The 24029-nt window shown below is 36.4% G+C and overlaps 1 protein-coding gene across 3 annotated transcripts in view; it reads left to right on the plus strand.

The window, feature by feature from the left end:
- Positions 1 to 24029, plus strand: part of LOC124260762 — a 279431-nt gene that overhangs the window by 90328 nt on the left and 165074 nt on the right. For 2 of the 3 annotated variants that reach the window (XM_046695079.1, XM_046695077.1), the window contains exon 3: positions 13932 to 14057. The exons of the other annotated variant lie outside the window; for it this stretch is intronic. In XM_046695079.1, coding sequence (XP_046551035.1) covers positions 13932 to 14057 — 126 coding nt within the window. The remainder of the gene's footprint in view (positions 1 to 13931; positions 14058 to 24029) is intronic. 3 annotated transcript variants of the gene reach the window in all.

Below are 24029 nucleotides of genomic sequence, written 5' to 3' on the forward strand. Positions count from 1 at the left end.
TATTTTCATTAAACTCGGGATTCCCCTAAATATTTCCCACAATTCCGCGATGTAAACACGTAAGCTTTACTATCGGTCATCCTGTCAAAATGGCATCTTTAGGGCTAAATCTCAGAACAATAACAATCATTTCAGCTGCAGTGAAGAAACACATCTCAATAATTCTGAAAAGTCGCCAATAAACCTAGAATCGGTTGGGATGTTTTGGAAAATACACGAACACGATCGCCGAAGTAAGCTTTCCGCCATATTGGATAGTGTTGACAAAGTCAAGTTTCGCCAAGGCCGGTCATAGGACACTTATATTTCATATTCAGTTGTGACAAATGCATCGGTGAATTCCTCATACAATGTAGAATCAACTTACAAATGGTCTGTGTCAATAAAATCAAGTGTCTGGAAAAAAACGACACATATTGGGTGTGAAAACAGAACGTTATGCTCATAACACAGCGCTTGCTAGAAATGTAAACCAAGCACACATCAGATTTTATACTGTGCAGCATTTTCTCAATTTTATAGACATCAGTTTGTCTACTCGTAGCATGCATGAGCTCAATAGTTTTAGAATATGCACGGAAAGAGTATCGTAGCAAGAACTAGAAAATTAAAAACGGATACAATACAGTAATTTGATATATTCATTAGAAAGTTCTGTGCAGTGTGACGCCATGCCAGACGCAAAAAACACGGAGAACAACATTGGCAATTATCGGCATTTCTGGCTTTTTCAATGAAAGCGATAAAAACAAATAACCATATGCAGATAGTCAGATTGTTTCTGATTACTTACATCATACATTTATGGATAAACGTTCCATCTCGCAAAATCGTGGGTATCCATATCCACGGAGTCGCTATTGTCAACATTGTTGTACATATTCTTTGAATATTTCTTTGAAGTGAAAGTTGGTTGTAGAGTAAACACAATCACACTGACCTGCGAATTACACTTTTAGTATTAATGTATAATTTGCGTATCGTTCAGATATGTTTTCATGAAACAAATTTCATTATCAGCATTTAGTATTTTAAACCTAAGTAAAACTGACAACATTAATAAAAATTATTTATTTATTTCATGAAATGGATATGCACAGAATTTAAAGGAATTCTCTTGTTCATTGAATTTGTTTATGTTGTTTTATAGACAAAACAATGGCGTATTATCATTGGCCAGGTGCGCGTTCGTCTCAAATGTTTTGACTATCATTGTTTTCGATAATTCCGTGAACAAAACATCATGAAAAATAGAGTCCTTATCCACAGCAAATTCTCCCAAAGTGATCAGAGCTACAATGACATAGTGTTAAGCATAGCGGGGTGATGCCCCCTTATCTTTATAGGTGTATGACCTTTTTGTTGTCATTTGACGTCATAGAGGAAAATCCATTTTCAACACACATTACGAGTAATTTTTAAGATTCAGTGTATAACATTATGCATAAGCACACAAACTATTTTCATATATACTTATGTCGTTCAGATATCAGACAGTATTTTGTTCTTTCACACTTTCCGTAAAGATGCCAAATTAAAAATGTAGTAGCACAGTACTTTTATCAGTGCATGATAAAAAGCAGATGAATTTACTGTTTTTAACACATAACAAAATGCGGATAACATATAGCAGTGTCTATTTTTCAAACAACCCAAGTATTTGCACTTGAATGTACACTATGGAAGGCAATTTAATATTCTACATTTCTGTGTAACTTTATAGCTGTAGGTAGATCCAGTGCTGCGTAAACGAAATTCTGCCGCTATGTTCACTTTCAAGAAAGTTATAATGACGCTCTAATGATACCCCAGAACCTTCATTAAGTTAATGACACACAAAGGACAACACGACATCATTAAAATCTTAGTACAACAGAATTTAATGATACATTACTTAATGAACGTTTAATGACACGTTAATGCTTCATTAAAGTTTGATACAACCAGGTCCTGGATGTCAGAGGTACATAATCGCTTCTCTTCAACTCTCACTTTAATGTCAAATAAAAATACATCCCACGCTCCAGTGCACTTCACAATTGTGAATACTGTAGGAAATTCCCTGGTCTGTGATATAATCTACTGTCATTGTTGTGTAAACAACACTAGTGAAAGATAGATATCTTGTAAATTTTGTAAATCTTGTAAATTTTGACGCATTACTACATCACCATCCACATCATCAGTTGAAATCTGAATATGGTACATTTACTGAGAGAATTCATTTTTAAAAATGTATCTCACTGATAATCTGGAATCGCTTTAAACATTACTCAAACACAGACGTCGAAGTGAACTTACTTATATATTGAATAGCGTTTGCAAAGTCACGTTAACGAATGCCTATTACATCACATATATTTGGTACGCAGCTTCTGCACAGGCATCCCTGAATTCCTCCTACATTTTACAATCAAACAACAAATTGTCTTTGTAACATTTGGATACAATAACAACCAGGAAAACCCTAAAAGCAAATAACAATTGGCAGAATGTTTGTGATTACCACAATGATTATTTTTAATGTATACTCTCCATTAAATTACAATGTCACAGTGTTCATTTTTTATACTCTGCATCTGAAAATTAACATGACTACCAGCGGACATGCTTTTGTCAGTGATCTCACCAGATATAAGACACAACTTCAGCTTGTATAACCAATCACTAATTAAAGCCTCTTCACACATTTTGTTTGAACAAGATTAAGACCTTGTATCCACAATTTATGGACATCAACTTCTTTAATGTATTTTATAGCCATTTTGCTATAAAAGTACAATAGAGAAATTGCCTTCAATAAATTGTGTCCACTTTTTCACCCGTCAAGTGATTCCCCGTGTATGACTACAGTCTGTAATAATCAAGTCTGGACCAGGCTATCCAGTGATTCCCCCTGTATGACCATGACCTATAAATAATCAAGTCTGGGCCAGACTGTCCAGTGATTCCCCCTGTATGACCACTACCTGTAAATAATCAAATCAACTTCAAACACCAATCAGTGAGTGAGTATAGATTTACTCGGCATTTAGCAATATTCCAGCAATCTGACACCAATCCAAAAAAGTTGTATACAATTTGATATGCTATGCATTCAGCTTGGGGAATGCATTGGCTCATCCCTTTCATAGTTGTAACTTTCTTTATGTTAGGTTTCTTCTTGGTGAGGCGACTTTCTTTGGTCTATTTGACTGTTATAATGAGATATAATGTCACTCCTGAGTGGTTTCAAGAGACGTTTTATCTTGTCTTTACATTGCCACTTAATGATTGGTGGTCAATCATTCTATGGAACCAGACATAGCCATGTCAAGAGACAAGGAACCAGTTGTTCCAGTCATCAAATTAAGTCGTTCTGAACGAGTCTGGAAGATACCAATTAGGCTTGATTTATAACTCTGGACTATTCTGCAGTCTAAGTTGAACATTATTCTTCAAGAAAAGATTATTTTGAGTTGTTGATGTTATCATCAAGTTCTTTATAAGTTAAAAGTTCAATGTAACGTCCAACTAGGAGTAGGAGGGAGGAGTGTTGTAACCATATCGCCATAAATTAATGGTCCCTATACAATATGATGTAATCAAACCTCACCGGAAATGCACACTGGGTTTTTGGCTATGTGTTTATGTGATAATGCCTCATGTACTGAAGTAAAACTTACATACTTACTTACCACTCCATGGGAACTTGTGTTGCCAGAGTGCTGTTAGATTTACATAGGGTAAATGAGCTGTGTTTTTGTAGACAGTGCAATTGGAGTAAACTCGCCGTGAACCGGCCATTCAAATTCATTCAAAATATTTGAGTCTGTAAGTGAAAAATCAAGTGCAGAGTATTTTCTAATAGCAGGATACAAATAGGGCTTCCACGGGCACTCGAGTACTCGAGGATGAGTCGGGTCTAGCTGGACTCGAGTCCATTTTCAAGGACTCGAGGACTGAAAAGGGAAGATAACTCGGATTATTTGACGTTGACAGACTGTCTGCCATGTGCTAAGCATGAGCGTCCGTTAACGTCTAATATTAAGATAAGATATAACTTCATTATCCCGGAGGAAATTCTTATACATCCAAACTGTCTCAAAATGAATATATACACAGTTCACAAAAATATACACAATAATTACATGCTCAAAACGAATGCTATTTACAAATAAAACTGACATGATATAATTCAATTAACCACATAGGTAAAGAGGCTGAATAATTCTAGTTCTAATCACATGATGGTGATTCAAAATATTTGTTGCATTCACAATTACTTGATGGTATGAAAGACTGTCTAGCTCTGTTTGTTTTGAGGTAAGGTAATCGTCAGCAGCGTCCAGAAGGAAGTAGTTCAAAATGGTGAGATCAAATATATCAACTATCAAATATAATTTTAGCTCCCTTTTTGACAATCTGGCTCTCATAGATAAAGGGAGTATACTCGAAAGACACTCCAGAAATTTTGCAAGCAGTATTAACAATTTTGAAAAGTTTGTTTTTGTTGCGATGAGACAGATCCCCATACCAACATAGAAAATTGTAGGTCAACACACTTTGAATAAAGGTTTGATAAAAAACTATCATTACAGTTTTGTCCGTGCCTTGACGATAATAATGTTCAGAATCAGAAATTAGGCCAGTAACAGTGGCATCATCTGCAAATTTCGCAGTGAACAAGTCATATATTGACAAGTAACAGTCATTGGTATACAAAACGAAGAGTACGGATGAAGGAACACAGCCTTGTGGATCTCCAGTAGAGGTTGAGAGCAAAGAAGATTGATAGCCATTGACACTGACATACTGAGTTCTATGTACCCTGAATTCTTTAACCCATCTGATAATGTTTTTATTAACACCTAGATTAAATAGTTTACTCCTCACAAGGTGTGGCTGTATGGTATTAGTTGCTACAAGTCTGCAGATGAGAGTAAATATGATACATCCTTTGAGTTTTCACTTTTTAAAATGATTAGGTAACTATCTTGACAATTGATAGACATGGAGAAAGATAAAAAAATCAAACGTATGGGCGTATCTTGATCTGGATAGTGAAAAGAGCTAAATAACCAAATGCCGCCTGTGCGGTATCTCACTGCGTTTTGCAGGCAGTACAAGAAGTACGAAGAAAAAAAACGTTTGTCAAGTAAACATCCAAATACTGATTCTGACCAATAGGAAATGTTAGTCAAATGACGATATGAAGTCGGAAAGAAGTAAGTGTTCACTTGTGTGATCGGAACACATGTCATGCCGGTTACGCTATCGTTTGCTTGAAAGGTATGAATTTCGAGTACTCGGGTCCGAGTCGAGTCTCACCCCTCGAGTACTCAAGTCCAAAAAAATGGACTCGTTGAAGCCCTAGATACAAAGAAGTGTCAGATCCATTATTCACAGTGCATATGTCGTTACTTGAAATACAATCTTCAAGGACCTTTCCCTTTTGTATCAGTACTCCCACAAAGAGGTTTTTGACCGGTGCAATAGCTAATGATTAAGCAGGGCGTCAGGAGGTGATCACAAAGTATTCAAATTTTATTGTCGTATGGTGAAAGAAGCGGGAAGATACAGTGAACATAATGCAAGCAATTGTTCAAATTTAACTGGATAGCAACAGCTTGAAGAACAACGCACTGTTTCACAAAGCGATCCTTATGTTACGTTTGGTTTAACATAGACTTACGACAGTCGTAGCGTTGCAGTGGTTTTGTGAAACTGCCAGGGTCATGGAGTTGCCCAGCCTCACCAGGATACAAGCACCTCTTGTAGCTTTATCTCCAGGCAGACATGGGTTCAATTACTTTGAAATGTAATTAATTAAATTACAATTACTTTGATTTTCCTCAATTACAATTACAAATACAATTACACCTTAAATTAAAATGTAATTAATTAAATTACAATTACATTACCAATGTAATTAATTACAATTACAAATTACTTTGTTAAAAAAAACAACAACAAAAAAACCAACATATTTCTGTATTCCTTTAATCAACAAGATATCGATGTTGGTAAACAGTGGTCACTAAATCCAATTCATATTTTTGTCATTAAAAAGTGAAATGCAAAGTTAGATTATATCTAAAATGTACACTATTTGATCAAATTTGTATTTTGCATATTTCTTTGGGCTTATTATCAAATACACACCTCTATCATCTCTTGTTGCAAAAAACACTTTGTCCACCACTGTTACCTTAGGTGTACTGTATCATGACATCATTACAGGCCTACATTACAATATATAATCAGCCGGTCTCTCTATCTGACATAATCCACATTAACATACTAAATGATTTGTCAGCTAGGATTTATGGCTTATTACCTTTCATGATTATAAACATAGGACTACAGTTCAGTAAGATTTTGAATATCATATCCTATGAGAAATAAACAAAGAGGCCATTTTGATAGGAACTTGACTAATAGTACTGTTAATCCCCCATTTCCTCAAATACCAACCTACATTCAGTCATGCGTTACTGATTCCCTTTGTTTCACAAATGTGCAGATGGTGATAGTTACAAAGGCTTAGACATTCAAATCTCTTTCAAAACTTAACACCTCCTAGAGTATATACCGACAACAAGCATCTTATTGAAAAACACCCCTTTGTCCTCCTTATTGTACAGAATATAATTGCAAGGGTTGCTTGATGACCACCAAAATAAAACGTGAGATGTAATTTGATGTAATTGAAAAGTAATTGAAGAATTCAATTCTCCAGGGCCCACTTGCACAGAGCAATCTTAAGTACCAGTACAATCAGTCTTAGGCCCCTACAATCAATATTACAATCACCATGCAATTGCCCTAATCCAGTTGCACAAAGCCGATCTTAGCGCTATTGTAAGATGGCATGGATTTAAGATTGTAATCTTAGCTATGATCGAACTCTTCAACAGTGGAGGTACAAATTTCTTAAACTTGACACCCGTCAACAGTTGTCTACAAATAAAAAGTGGAACTGGTCACTGCACACAACACACACCTCCCTCAATCGCACCTTGCAGAATTTTCACAAATCCTTGAAGGAAACAATTACATGGAAGATAGCCTAATTTTTTCTTCATTCAAACTGTCATGATTTATGAATGTAATATTGCAACCACAAAAATTCCTACCCATGTTTTATGAAAATATTGAAATACGAAAAAATACATGCATAAATTTGGGTCTAGATTTAGTGACTTAAAAGGCAAGTTTACACAAAAAATTACCTTTTTGTCTTGCACTTTTTGATCATAAAAGGTGTGTGTCAAGTAGGTTTATAGCCCAAACAGTACATGTATCAGAAGTAACTAATTTATTTTTTTGCGTTATATCGATTCAAATTTTCCAAATTAACAAAGAGTTCTATGTGTGTAATAAACACACCATGGCTTATGTCCCTTGGAAATCATGTCATTGGTGCCCGACTGACAAACGAAATACGTTGTTAGAACTTATAAGACCCATTTCACGTGGTGCAGGTATAGGTGTGGTTCTTGTGTCTCGATGCACAGGCTACTGTTTTAATCCAGCTGTTGCCTGGACGTCAGCTGGTCAGTTCTACACTGTGATGACGTTTCAGTTTGAAAAAACGTATACATTATGCAAAAAGTGATACTACGTAACCAGTGTATAACATTCAACCTGAGTCGGTCGTTTTTCCAACAGTATCTTTTTTCACAAAAACTAAAACGTATATGCACTACATCTAGCTTGCCATCAGTGAATATGCCGGCATTCTACGTTTGCTATTTAATTCCTACATAAATCGTACGATATATGTCCCTCCTCTTCCACCTTCACTTTGATAGAGTACCATATCCAAATACACCACAAAGATAAATGCAATTTGCAGTTTTGAATTCTGTTTGAAATTCGTTTTTCTATGATATCATCAGCCCATTGTAGAGCAAATATACTGAAAATTACATGCATCGTAAATCTCGCCAGTTTTAACACATTACTCTATCACCATTCACTGTGTTTTGCGTAATTTATAGTATGTCTTAATTCAAATGTCAAGTTTTACTGGGAGAATTGAATTCAAAAGAAAAAAACCTGTATGAATGTGATCAGCGGTAGTTTTGTTGTTGTTGTTTGATCGAATCACCAATGCTTGTTCTGAACCGAGAATCGCTGAGAATGTTTTGAAAAATACGCAAACACAATTAACGTCAAAGTGAATTTTCAGCCATATTGCAGACTGTTTATAAAATCACGTCACATGTATGTCGGTTATGTTTCGCCTATAAAATCAATGTAGCAGGACTGCGTCAGTCACGCACAGACAACAGACGCTACTTTTGTTGTTCTTCAATGGCCGATGATTTATTGGAGATATGGTATAGGTGAAAACGACAACCCTGAAACAATCAGGTGTACAATATAATAAATGCAGCAATATACACATATCCAAACACAGATATACACATATAATTCGTACATATGTTATAACATTACAAAATAGTTGCTTCAGTAAACAATTACTGTGTACAAAATGTATTTCATTTGATATACATAACATATATACAATATATAAACCTACCAGGTGTGTGGGCCGAGGTTTATTTCACACCTGGGGACGCTGCTGTATCTGTATTAAATGTTTGCCTGTAGAGAAAATAACAATAATATATACAGACATGCTAATGATGAACATATACAAAAGCATTCTCAGCACTGATACAGTAATCAAACACAAATTTGGCTGTAGCTGAGCAAGATATAAAACAATGCAAAATAAGACCTCATTCATTCATTCATTCATTCGTGCTTATTTTCATTCACCCATTTATGATTACAAAGCTATACTTGTGTTCATCCATTCATCACATGCTCACGTGGTTAACCTTGCCTTTTAATAATCATGTTACTAATATTACATTATAATGAATGTAGAGTATTTATCACCAACTTCAGAGTACTAATTTAAGACTAACACACACTGATACAACTACAAGTTATATCTACAAATGATATACATGAACAATAAATAGATAAAATATCCAAATTACCTTAGAATATGATCCAAAGATACGATCCAAAGGTATGTCCAGAAAATGAACAAGACATGTCGACACACTGAAGATTGAATGTGGATCAATTGTATAATTCAACACCATCTTCCTTACATGAATCCCTGAATTCCTCATACAATTTAAAATAAACTGACAATGGACTTTGTCACCAATTCTAAGTGTTTCAGTGAAATCTGCCGAAATATATAAGATGCCATGCTGGGAAAGGACCACTTGTTAGAAATGTAAACAAAGCCAATCACAAATTTTTACACTGTGTATCCGTTCACCTACTTGTTGCATACACTTGCTCATTTGTTTTAGAACATGCATGGGAAAGGTATCGTAGCAAGCGATAGTTATATACAATAGGTGTAATGTCATGATTTCTTAGATTCATCACAACATATTAGTTTCTGAAAGCGTGACGCCATGACTGACGCAAACTCACACACCAACGATGGTACTTCACTTCACTTAATTTCTGACTATTTCCCTTGGTCACAATGAAAACAAAAAGAAAATAACAACCAGTAGACTGTCAGAATGTTTCAGACTACTTACATGTCACTTTTAGCATATACATTGCTTGAAACAACGAAAGTTTGAGTTTTTGGCTATGTGTTTATGTGATGATGTCGCATAAACAGGATACAAAGATGTGTCAGATCCATTATTCACAGTGCATATGTCTTTATGAAAATAACAACCAGTAGACTGTCAGAATGTTTTGGACAACTTACTTGTCACTTTTATGCATATACATTGCTTGAAACAACGAAAGTTTCCTTTAAAACATCCGGTGTACTCGTCTTAGTGAACACGCCATTTTAAAAAAGTCGCTTTCTGATAGTGATGTCATATGGACGTCAACATTGTTGTACATATTTGGTATTTTCATTGAGGTGAGGTTATGAATGAAAATACACACGATCAATCTGTCCTGCTGCTTACATTTTCTGTTCTTGTTCTTCTTTCATATTTTCACAAACTTTTTAACGTGATTATTTTCAGTATTAATATCTTTTGATTTGGGACTAGACAGGAGACCAGTCTAAAATCAAGTGGCACCAATTATGTCATAATCAAAGGACGGTAACTCTGGCATGTTTAGCTCAGCAAACAAAGGCCTCATAATGGCATAACATTTCAGCACTTATATTGAGGGTTATACTTTCATTGTAAGAAAAATGAGTGTATATTTTAAAACATTGATATTAACAAATTAAAAAGATTCACTTTAACTCACATAAGAATAAATGTGATTTATTTGTGTACACTTCCCCTTTAATAATTATGTAAATTAAAGCATAAAAAGAAACTATATTTCCTTATGATATAGCACCTAAATGTGTGATTTGTCAATGGTTGTCAATGAGACTTTGTTCATACGCATCTGTTTGGGGGATTTTTGGGGGGGAGTAAAATTCCCCATAAGTATTGATTTTGTTACAATAAGAAAATGTGATATGGCTATGGGAGTGTTGTGGAAAATGCATGACAGGGAAATAAGAATAGTAAGTAGTATTTTGTGTGTGTAGTATGTGTTGTTAATTACTTATTCACAGTATGTTAATTATTTAACCGATAATTACTTTTCTTATTGTGAAATTCCTTTCTACGTAAATTTCAAATGCCTAAGCAAGTGTATTTTCCTGTTTGATCAGTACTTGTATTATTTTTAAATGCATAGATCAAAAACCCTCTCTTTTTCGACTCAATTTTTAGATTTAAGAATGAGAAAGAAACTTGTTTTTACACGTTATCTGATTGTAGATTGTTTTAATGATAAACTAAGGCAAAATCACTGACACTAATGTGACTGAAAAGAAATATATGTGGAGCTCTTTGATGTCACAACATTAAATACATTGGGCATGGCAGACTGTATGGCAACGGCATAATATGCCAAGGGCAACCACTCTCACCTTGTGTATAAACTAAGATTAGCTGCCCTTGAGTTATTGAAAAGGTCAAGGCCATTGTTTATCACTTGCAGACACCGATAGTTGCTATGCTTTCCTTGATTATCAAAAAGGTATGTTGTTTCACACTTCTTCCAAAACTGAATCGGGTGGGAATTAAGTACATTATGATATTGACTCAATAGATATGTAGTTCACTACCGCAAAGTGTCGAGGAAAATCATACACTTTTACATACACCAGCAGAAGCCTAAGATCGCGATCATAAGGATTTACAATAATGCAGCATGTGCAAATCTGTGCAAGTGGACGCAGGAGTGGGGAAATGGCTGCAGTCATAATTGCAACTCTCTTCTTAGCTTCTTGAAAGGAGATATTTTACTCATGATTTATCTCAAAGACTTGGGATTTATGTTTCCACAAAGGAATCAATTTAGAAGAGGTCATTCACTTCCCATCTCAGTTTGCACGTTTCATTTCCTTCCTGGTGTGGTGGGGTAACCTAGTGGTTAAATCACGCTCATCATGCTGAAGACCTGGGTTCAAATTCCCTCATGGGTACAATATGTAAGCCCATTTGTGGTGTCCCCTGCCATGATATTGCTGGAATATTGCTAAGAGTGGCTTAAAACTTAACTCAGTCAATCATATCCTTCCTGCAGTCAGTACTCACTTGAATCCATGTCCAAACTTTTGGCGAGTGTAGCACTGAAGAGGACTGGAGACATATACCTCCCCTACAATGCTACAATAACTAGCTTAAATTGATTGTGGAACCTTTGAAGGGGCAAAGGTTAAGGGAGAGGTGTTTGTGTTGAACCACACCATTCTTCTTGACATCAAAACGTTTGGCACCTGTGACACAATTTTTTTCCAGTACCTTAGTTATTTCATCTTCATTAATCGCTGACAGGCAGCATACTCTGTAGCGGAAAATGCCCTTAAACAAGCCCAGTGACTTGTGCACCAAGACAGCTACATTCATAATGACAGCTCTTTTATTCTGAGCGGACGGACAGGTTGCTGTCTCGGCACACACTTAAAACCAAATCAGACCTATAAGACATTTGTAATCTCACCGCAGATACCAACAATAACTTTAGAAATTGCAAATGGATTCAGTTTGATAGGCTCTTTGTCTCGAACTTCAATGACTAAGAAATGTAGGCGGTAGTCAGATCGCATGGACGTAGTTTCATCAGAAGAGGAATTGTCAGAATCAGTATGTCATCGAGCCATAACCCCCTACCCCAAGTTAGTTCAAGACATTGAGGAATTTCTGAATATATGTCTCTGCTTGATGGATAGCAACATGCAACAAGCTCACGTTTATCGAGAGATGAATGAAAGTTAACTTGGTAGTGTTATCTTGGAAAGTCACTCAGTTCTGTCATTATTCATTCACTTGTCATTGCATGGTCTGAGTCAATCGCATCTCCTAATTGTGTTCTTTACCATGCTGTATGGGGAAATTGCAAAATGAATGAGTTTTAGTTGAAGGACCCCCTTACCATCATGAACGGATGAACTGGGTGGTCCACCAAATGCAACAGTTTTGTTTGGGCGTTTGGGTTTGGTCTCTTGCAGTCATTTTGTTAAAGTTGCTCTATGTTCTGATGAAATGCCATTACAATTTTTGTTCATTATACGCTACTCATTTAGAAGAGTATATCACAGCTGCTATTATGTTGAATACCAAATAATTGGTTTATGCTGAGGAAAGATGTTCCTATGTTCCTCGGTAAAGTAAAACAAATATGGAAGTGGTGAGAGGACCCACCAGACTTCCAGTAGCAGGTCATGTGAAGTGCAGTGCAGTGGCTGATTAGGGGTCCAACATACTGACCACTGTCTGTGGAATGTGTTGCAGTGATTGTGGTGGTATTGATGATAGATGAAATGCTTTTTAGTGCCATGTCAGTATTCTATATAATCCCTGTTATGTGCATGGTAGTCAAGTTTGTGTTCTTCACAATTCACACTGAAAGATATTGGAAATACTAGTTTTAATGTTACACCGTAAAGACTGAAAAACTGTGCCATGTGTTTGAGATATTTTACTTTTTTTTATCCAAACTGAAGGAATATAAGCAAATATGATATTTTTCACATGATACAACTTCAACCTGTGTTGATGCATGATATTGAGGCATAGTACCCGTGAGTAGTCCATTCATCAAAAAGAAGCCAAAGTATTGAAACTGGACAGTGGACACGAAAACACATTACTATCCCATGATCTCATTTAGTGAAGACAACTGATTGTTTCATGGCATACAGGCAATAGACCCTTCCTTTTCCAACTGAGCTGTCTCTTATGCATCCATGTTCCCTCTTTCTGATGCCATGAGAGAGTGAGTGAGTTAAGTTTTACACTGCACTCAGCAATATTCCAGCTATATGGTGGCGGTCTGTAAATAATCGAGTCAGGACCAGACAATCCAGGGATCAACAGCATGAACATCGATCTACGCAATTGGGATACGATGACATGTGTCAACCCAGTCAGTGAGCCTGACCACCTGACCCCGTCAGTCGCCTTTTATGACAAGTATGGGTTACTGAAGATCAATTCTAACCGGACCTTCACGGGTTTCTGATGCCATGAAGGTTTATTAGCATCAGGCAGGGATCATAAATAATCATTGAGGTCCAGTCTGTGAAAAGAGCCGAAGCAGACATATTAATACTCTTAACAAATCGTATAGTATTTAAAATATTATGTATTTTTGTTACTGATGCGTCTGTCGGAAATATCATAAATATTTGAGCCAAAATATTTGTGTAAGGTTTACTATGGCCTTGAATGTTCTAACCATGATCAAACATTTTGAACTATCGTTGTATAAATCCACATTGAACCATATTTGGGTTACAGTAAAACATGCATGGTAGGTAGTCTCTGCATCGAGTAATTATCATCTATGTCTATTATGAGAAATCGCACATTACATGTGAACTGGATCTACAAATAGATGGTAAAACTATATGGTTGCTGTGTCAGAACGCCTTGACGAGGCAGGTCACCAACTGTATCAGAAGGTGCACGTGCAGGATATGTACATGGGGAAGGTGAATGCCCTGGACCACTGCCAACGGATAGAACTCACCAGTACCCGCTTCCTGAGAGGTAGGTACAGCAAATATGTCATATATATGGCAATTGTATTTTGCTTCCATCTAAACTAACATCCAAAAGAAACTTGGCTGCCAACTTGAAGCTCGATAGCAGAGAAACAACAAAACATGAATGAACACAAAATAAGCGATAATGGTTAGGGGGAAGGGGGTGGAAGGGAGGTGCATTTCCAAATTTTGCTAGCTACAGTACAACCAGAAATTATTGAGAATTTAAAGATTGTAAATTTTTTAATTTTTTCACTCATTACTCATGTATTAAATGTGAATATTAGCAGAACATAACTCCAGATTCAAAGACAGGTGAACAGTTTGTATTTTGTCAAGTCACCATAGGCAGCAATGCAGGCTTCAATGCGGCGAGGCATACTACTGATCAAAGAAGTTAGAAAGTCATGGTCCATGCTGTCCCAATATCGGACCACCTCTTCTTTCATTTCAGCAATATTTGTCAGATTTTTCTTATTGACACTTTCCTTCATAAGTCCCCAAACATTTTCTATTGGATTTAGGTCAGGGCTATAGCTTGGCCAATCTAATAATGTCATATTTTGGGTCCGAAACCAGGCCTGTGAATGCTTTGAACGATGTTTTGGGTCGTTGTCCTGCTGGAGAATCGAAAAAACATTTCCATAGAACAAGTGAGCAAATGGAAGTAAATGTCCCTCGAGAATATCTGTGTACTGCTCACTGTTCATATTCCCTTCAAATACACAGAGGGGCGTTGCCCCTAACACAGATATGCCACCCCACACTTTAAATTTCGGACTGTACTTTGGGCGCTGATACAAAGGTTTTTCAGTTTGTTTGTTCCAGAATTTCAGTGTATTAGGAACTAGCCACACAGAACTTTCATCTGAGAAAATCACATTGTCCCAGTTAAAATTTCTATGCTGTAAGCACCAGTTCAACCTTCGCTCCTTTTGTTCAGGTTTCATGATTGGTGATGGAATTCCTCGACTTTTCTGCCAACCCATTGCATGCAGCTCAGTTCTAATTGTCTCCTTACAGACAGGCACAGTTCCTCTATCAGTCATATCCAGCCTTAAGTTTTCTAAACTCCTTTGTTTGTTTTTAGAAACAAGAATACCAAGCCGCCCCCTGTAACCAACAGTCAATTTTCTGGGCCTACCTCCGCCTCCCTGGTGCTCAATGCCATATCCATTTTCAATATTTTTCAAAACACGATAAACAGTGGACAATGGGATGGATGCCTGTTCTACTTGAAATCACTTTAGCTGATCTGATGCCCTTGTTTTAATACTCTAAAATCAACTTCCTCTTCTCTAAATCATCCATACTGAGGATCACTGAAAATGTCGTATGCTAGCAAGTAAACAAAGGGGGAAAACTCTTCACAAACTAATGAAAAAGGATTAACAGAGTTGTCTCTCTTGAATGAAACCAAGCACTTGATAGCTGGTCAAGGTTGTTTATTCTAGAAATCCAATTAAACATATTCCTAAAATTCTCAATAATTTCTGGTCATACTATATACCTGAAAGTTACATAATAATAAACTAGCCTGAGATTTGAATGAAACTAAGTATAAGATTTAAATCTTTTAGAAGAATAAGATATTGTCGGCATGCATGGGTCTCATCACTAGGCTGGTACTATGATGAACATTTTTATCAGGCCAAAATCTTGCATGATTTAAAAGTGTATTATTACTTAACAAGTCAGAGAGAGTGATGTATTTACAAAATGACCTCATGAAAATTCACCAGCCAGTCAGTGACTGTGGAGATTTACTGACCCGACTGGATTTTTACGAGCCATGGGCTAGCAGGCCAGTGGCTATTTCGCACACTGGTTGGGGCATGCCCCAGTAAGAAAATTTTCAAAAAATGGTTGCTCTAGGCAGTATTTTCTGCTGTATCTTCTTGAAAAATGGTATTTCAAACTTTTCATAATTATATATTTTCATAGAGAAGTTGCTGAAATTGAACTGATAAATTTAGTATTCTTACAAATATTTTACAACATATTTAACTCATTAAGCCTGAGAGCCACCTCACTACTCAATACCTGGAACCCCTCGCTGATTGCCCACTCGCTGTGCCGAGACTAATTAGTGCTAATCACACCTGATTTCCCTGGCAGGTTTCGGGGATGACAGGAAACTGTCTAGTCGTACAAACAAGTCCTGATTGTTTAATTGTGTCATAAAAATATATGTTGCAGGAAAGCAGGTGTGAATACATATCGTATATTGCAAAGTTTTATGTAATTTGATTGCAAGTTTCTCTTGTAGACCTTTGGTGGCTTGTACATTTATATTTTATCACAATATGCATGTATTCTTTGTATGCAGGGTTTTACATGACGTGGGATTCCTGCGTATTTGACGCAACACTTTTGTTAAAGACTCTCAAAATATTATCGTACGAGTCAAACTTGACGCAAGCATTACGAGTGACCCTCAGAATTCAGTTCAGAGTCAATAAAATCGATTTGATAGCAACAATGATAGTTTTTGTGAGGTCTTCATTAATTTAGATATTTCTTTCAATTCATGTTAATAGCTGTATGTTACAGTGAATGAATCACAAGCCTGAGTATGTGTTCAGTATACTGGAATTCGTTATGAATGAACTGAACAGTGAAAAATATACTATTTATTAACTAACATATAAATGACAATACAACACAAAACAAGAAAAAAAAAATGTGTCCAGGGACACGGATGCCCCCAATGCTGTAGGAAGAGTTCCCTACACTGATTGTGCTCTGGTGATTAATTTCTACTAAATAAATATCATGGTTGATTATGAAATTATGTCCCAATGAACTTACCACAGTACAGTTAAACCTATATCATGAAGGTTGATGGTACAAGGGTAAATAACCTAGTAATTGCAATATCACTGTGGAGGCAAGTGAAAGCAATAGATTGCTGTAGAAGCTAAAGTGGTAAGTTTTGGCATATTCTGGAACATATTCAATATGGCAGGTTAACCCCCTTGATGCCGATTTTTTTTTCAGGCGCACATTTTCATACGGTTTGAAAAGTGAACCTTGTGCGAGAATTGCGCTCGCAGTGGTCCTGGATCTACGTACGGCTATAAAATTACACAGAAATGTAGAATATTAAATTTCCTATTGGTTGGTATAAATATAAGTGCAACTACCTTGGCGGTTTGAGAAATAGACACTGCTAAATGTTGTCCAAAGTTTGTTATGCGTTTAAAAACAGTAAATTTATCCGCTTTTTATCGCGCACCGATAAAAGCACTGTGCTACAAATTTTTTAATGTGGCATCTTTACGGAAAGTGTGAGCAAAGAAAATACAGCCTGATATCTGAACGACATAAGTGTATATGAATTAGGTTTATGTGCTTGTGCACAACGTTATACACTCAACATTAAAATGACTCGCAATAAGTGTCAAAAATGGAGGTCATACACGTATTATGATAAGGGGGCATAACTCCGTTATGCGTAACACTAGGTCAGTGTAACTCAGGTCAATTGGAGAGAATTTGTTTTGGATACGGACGCTATATTTTTGTTATTTTATGTTTATGGTAAACCAAACTATTCCAATTCAAAGTTCCCCAATGTGAGCGGATGCAGTTTGGTAGTTTCACAATTTACAAGAAAAATGACGTCTTACATGTGAAAGCACGTAATAGCGATTTGGATGGCCCTATCCGATATATAAGTTAGTTCTTAGATTCCCATATTCTCCTGTTTGTGTAGATGTATTTTGACTAATTTTGCATTGTTATTACCAGAATACTAGCCATATCTTCAAATGTAATGAAATTGCTGAAATAATACATTTTAGTCGACGTCATTGCTTGTTTTATGCATTTTGCGACGTCGGAAAAAGATGACATTGGTATGCTGATTAGTATATATCTCATCTAATTTCCATTAATTGTATAAAAGGTCTCGGCTTCTACGTCAGAATTTAACACTCTTTAGACAAAACATAAAATGACTGATATTTCCATTTAAATAGTGTCCTGAATATATCATCAATCAGACGGCTTGACAGTGTATCTTATTGTGAACAACACGCGCACCTGTTTGGCATCAATTTAACGTAAATAAAAATAATATTTCACAACACCCAAGTATTTTGTTTGGGATAAGAATTTTGTTTGTTTATGATTATGTAGCTATTTCTCTTCATACGTATGCAATGAAAGATGCAAAAAGATACCTTTTTATATATGGAACTATATATTAGAATATGGATGTAAGATTTGTCCGAATTAACACATGAGATGGTATATATATTTTTCAACAATTTTTCTATAAATGTAGTTAGAGTTTGATATCCTGTCATCACAATATTATTTAATCAATTATGAATTGATTATATTATGGAAAACAATGATAGAGAATCATAAAACGTTTCCAACAAACGCGCACCTGGCCAATCAATATGCATCATTCTTTTGTCTATAAAACGACACAAAATTATGCAATGAACAAGACAATTCCTTTAAATATGTGTGCATATACATGTCATACCATATATATATATATCATTTTCATTAATATTATCAGTTTACATATAAGGTTGAATTAAATCACCGTTCATTAACCTGTTCATATGAAATTGCAATATTAGTCGAAATAAATTGAATATTGTACATCATTGGAACTAAAGAAGTTGCAGTTATGGCTACGTTTGATCTTCTAACACTTGTGTAAAGGTTTAGAATATGGTGTATTGCACTAAATATGTCAATTTCTTATGTAAATATGATTCAAACAATCAAAAACTTTCAAAGAATAAAACACTGTAAACCCTATATGCACGTATGATGTGATATTGAACAAGGCTAAATGTAGATACTGAAGTCAGTTTCATGAAAAAGTATCTGAACTATACGCAAAATATACACCATAATACTGACAGTGTAATCGGAAGGATTGGGCGATTGTGTTTACTCTTGTTCAACCGACCTTCACCTCAAAGAAATTGCCTAATATGTAGAACAATGTTGACGTATGACATCACTACCGCTGACCGATTTCTTACAAAATGGCGGCTTTGCTGACAAGGGTACACAGGATTTTGCGAGGACCCTTCCATTGATTCAGGGATCGTTTGTACATAAATATGAGATGTAAGTAATCAGAATGATTCTGACTATCTGTGTATTGTTATATGTTTTTATCGTTTTCACTATAAGTAAGAGAAAAAGCCAGAAATGCAGATAATTACCGTTGTCATTCTGCGTGATTTTGCGTCAGTCATTGCGTCACGCTGCATGGAAACTTTGACAATTTCTTATGAATTATCAAATCATTTGCATTGTATCTATTTATAATTTCCTATTGCTTGCTATGATATTATTTCCATGCTGATCCAAAGGTATTGAGCCATTGCAAGCAATGAATAGACGGATGAATGTTGAAAACTTTCAGAAAATGCTACGCAGTGTAAAATCGGAATTTGTCTTTGTTTACATTTCAGACAACGCAGTCTTTCATGCACAGCGTTCGTTTTCACACCCAATATGTTTCGTCTCATTTTATCTAGACAGTTGGTATTGGACGCTTGTGTCCGAGTGCTTTAACGTTATAATAGTTCAGGGCGAAAGTGTGTTTTATTACACTATACATGGTGGTAGGGTGAAGTGTATTTCTTTTCTAAGATGCCAAATTTGATACTTTCTAAAGATAATTACGATTAATTTAAGGCAGAAAACAAACGACGGTGTCGGTGACCTAAATTAAGAATCCTCGCACAGGGCTAACTGGCTCGCTGTTCTATTGATGTGTCTGCCCCCTACGTTAAGACGAATGTTACCAGAAAAAAACAAATGATAACAGTTTGATGACGGTTTACGTTCGGATTAAATATCTTCTCTGAATTATTTTAATTACATCTGTCATTGCGTAAACCATATGGGGCAATATGAGCGTTGCATTTCTACTACCAGCGTAAGTTTAGATCAGTACATCTAGAGGAAGTTGAGTAGTCAAGCGACATTCCACAATTGCATTGTGGGAATGTAAACATTACGAACGTTACCGTTCGCTGAAAACTTGTGAGTCGAAATGACACATTTTAACCGTCGTAAAACATAAACGTAATGTTTCAACCAGTGATGTTAGCTGCGTGAAGCAACAGCAAACCAAGAAACTGGATGCAACGGTGTAGTTTACTGTAGGAGGCAGTACAAGGCGATGACAACTGACATGCATCGTGACGTCGCTTACATTGTGACGTAATGCAAAATGGTTCGATTACTAGGGGGCACACTAGAATGGCACAGTGACGGGATAACGTCATTCAATTGTTACGTCATCAAAAAACTATACCTTTATTGTCTGATAATGTTTTTTTTTGATTGTTCTAACAGCTAGGCATCTTAGAAATAGAAATAGGTGTATTCCAATGACTTCCTAGATCGATTCAACACAATATATTACAGTTTCCGTAAGCGTGCCACCATGACTGACGCAAACTCATGCACATCGATGACAGTACTTCTCCTCATTTCTGACTATTTTCCTTGATCACAAAGAAAATAACAACCTGCAGATTGCCAGAATGTTTCGGGCTACTTACATGTGACATTTATGCATATATGTTGCTTGAGACAAGGAAAGTTTCCCTCCATAAATCCCATGTATTCGTGCAAACATTGTTATACATATTTGGTATTTTCATTGAGGTGAGGTTATGAATGAAAATACACACACTCATTTCTATCTTACTGCTTACATTTTCAGTTCTAATGCTTCTTTCGTATTTTTACTTACTTTTTGGGCGTGATTAATGTCAGTATTTATATCTTTTTCTTTGGGACTAGACAGGAGACCAGTCTAAATCAAATGGCACCAATTACGTCAAAATCAAAGGGCAGTAACTCTGGTCTGTTTAGCTCGGCAAACAAAGGTCTCATAATGGCATAACATTTCAGCACTTATATTGAGGGTTTTACTCTCATTGTAATAAAAATGAGTGTATATTTTCAAACACTGATATTAACTAATTAAAACATTCCATTTTGTTTCACATAAGAGTAAATGTGATTATTTCGTGTACACTTCCCCTTTAAGGCCTTGTACCATACGTTGTTGCCATGTTCTATAGGCTTCAATTTAAGTATCTTTTTTGATACTAACTTGAAAATAGAAAATATGTTGTGTTACGTGTATAGGAATAGTGAGACATTATAGGAATACTATCTTTGTTCCTAGCTTTCAGCATTTTTCAAAATAAAAACTTATTCATTCAGTTCTTCATGTAATGTGTGTTACTATAGTAATAACTATTAACAATTAATGATTAACTTTCCATACTAATGTTTTTAAAAGGTAACCTCTATTTGGGATACACAGAACCACTTGTGATCAATGTTTCAAAACAAAACTTGTTCATTTTGTTTCTCTAGGTAACATGGAAATAATGTAAAGAATGTTACCAAATGTAAACTGTGTTCACATAATAATCTTTTCATCTATTTGCAGCCGGTAAAAGCTTGAACATTATGACTTTCAAGGTACTGGTCAATTTGCACAGCATCCCCAGCACCCAGAACAAACAATTTCTCCAATTTCCCAAATGCAGAGGGTTTTCAATCTTGCACAAAATGTTATCTTCTTTGATCCATATGATGTCTTCGGATGTTGGCCATCGGTACATGGCTTTCTTTTTCTCCATGAAAGCTATAAGGGCACTCCCATCATCGTCATCAACTTCTATGATTTTACCTATGTAACATATGTTATCATACAGAGCAGCAACAATATCCCCTGAACAGTAGTAATCAGAGGAGGTCTGCCCTTAATCCCCAAGTAAGTTGGCAGTATCAGAGAAGGTGTGGCCTTGGGATTCAGGTAAATTGACAGTATCAGAAGAGTTCTGGCCTTCAGCCCCAGGTATGCTGACAATATCAAAGGAGGTCTGGACTTGAGCCCCAGGTTAGCTGAGAGTTGGGGATTGTTTGGAGATTTTAGCTGGTTTGTCTGTACTCTTCCATGCTTCACAGGTTCTGCCAAAAAGACAAACTTCACAGTAACAAGAAGAATCCTTGACAAGAAGAACACCATTCTCATTCACAGTGACTGCATGCAACTTCATTGTGCCTTTTACCAGATATGAAGCCATGGCCTTCATTTCCGTTTCTTGTAATTTGCAGTTTTCTTTCGACTCAAAGAATAATTTGACATCTTTCATGCAGTTGTCTTGTGTCTATGCAAAAAAATCTTCAGCATCCTGAATAACAGATTTTCCACATCCACATTCATCAGCCATTCTCTAAACAGTTCATCCCAGACTGTCACATGGTCCCTTTCCATGGCCTGCTTCAAAGTAGTTCCAAGTAGCTCCACATCAAAATATGTCTTGGTGATTTGCGGTCAGATGGAACATGTAATGGTTTCAATATTGACTGGTAGGAATATCAGTCCAGTAATGCACAAAGTTCACGTCATCACAATGACGTAGGTTCAAAGCATTGTTGTAGAAGACAGTCGATGGTGAATGTTGTTTCATACACCAATATCCTGTTAAGTTACCCAAACCTTAGTCAGCCATGATGGTACAACTACCCGGATGCCGGGAGCAGTCCTTGCATTCAAAAAATACTCATAAGGGAGTAATCATTATATTGCAACATCCCTCCTTTTTTAAAGTCAATGTCTCTGATATAGCAATAAAGGGATGATCATCTCAGGTTATCTCAAACACTGAACTGCAAATTTGGCTATAGATCTAAGTGTAGATATAGTAAGATTAAAGACTGCCATATGACTAGTTTAGCATGAGAAAACTAACTGTAAACTGTAAGTGGAGCACAAATTAAAAGTCCATGCCTCTTTGGCACAAATCCACTTACTTAAAATTATCATCAAAATACAATAACTTGAAACGTCTGTAACTGTAACTATCACTTAACACCTGAACCTAACACTATCCAACCTAGGTAGTAAAGTCATTGAACTTCTATGGCACTTTCACAGTTCTACCGCTCCTGGTCGTCATTGTACGAGGTGTTGGCGGAGCCTGCTCAGTCCTTGACGATGTTGGTGTCGACGACGATGGAGTTTCAGTTGACAACGGTGTTGTTACTGGTGATTTCTCTGATGTAGGTTTCGAGAATACAGATGCTTGTTTGTCTGTCATTCTCTCAGCCGTTTTCTTAACATGTTGACGATTACGGCACACAACCCCTTTGTCTGTTTCAACTTCATAGCTTCTCTCATCCAGTCTTTTGGTTACCACACCTTTCTGCCACACTTTACTGTTCTTAGTGAATGGCTTCATCCTAACCACGTCTCCTTCATCCAGAGGTTTTAAGTCCTTCGCATGCTTGTCATAATTTGACTTCTGTTTATTTTGCTCAGCCAACAGTTTCTGTCTCTCATCTGCAATACCAGTGGTTCTAGGCTTGAGAAGGTTTGAACTTGTAGGGAGTAACGTTTTACTACGTCGGTTCATGAGACGTTGAGCTGGACTGGATCCTACTCCTTGAGTCGGTGTGTTCCGGTAGTCTAACACTGCAAGATATTGGTCATTACCGCTGTCTTTGGCTTTATGTAGCAGTCGTTTTGCCGTCTTCACAGCTGATTCTGCCTTGCCATTGGCTCTGCTGTTGTAAGGGCTAGACGTGATGTTCAATGTCCCAATCAACAATGAATTTATGGAATTCATCAGACTTGAACTGCGGACCATTATCGCTGATGGAATTGCGGATCAGGAATTCCATAACGAGAAAAATGAGCTTTCATCTTCTTTAGCACTGTTTGAGATTTTGTGTCCTTCAGATAGTCAATTTCCCAGAAATTACCGAAATAATCCACTGTGATCAGATAGTCTCTGTTCTCAAGAGTGAAGATATCAGCTCCAATTTTCTGATATGGTCTTTCTGGCATTTCAGAAGGTTGTAAGGTTTCCTTCTGCTAATCAACTTGATATTTGCAGCACGACTCGCACATTTCGATGTACTGTTTGATTTCATCTGACATGTGTGGCCAGTATAGACA

This window comes from Haliotis rubra, unplaced genomic scaffold (assembly GCF_003918875.1).
Source record: "Haliotis rubra isolate DU_JTF1 unplaced genomic scaffold, ASM391887v1 Scf774, whole genome shotgun sequence".
NCBI classification, from domain to species: domain Eukaryota; kingdom Metazoa; phylum Mollusca; class Gastropoda; order Lepetellida; family Haliotidae; genus Haliotis; species Haliotis rubra.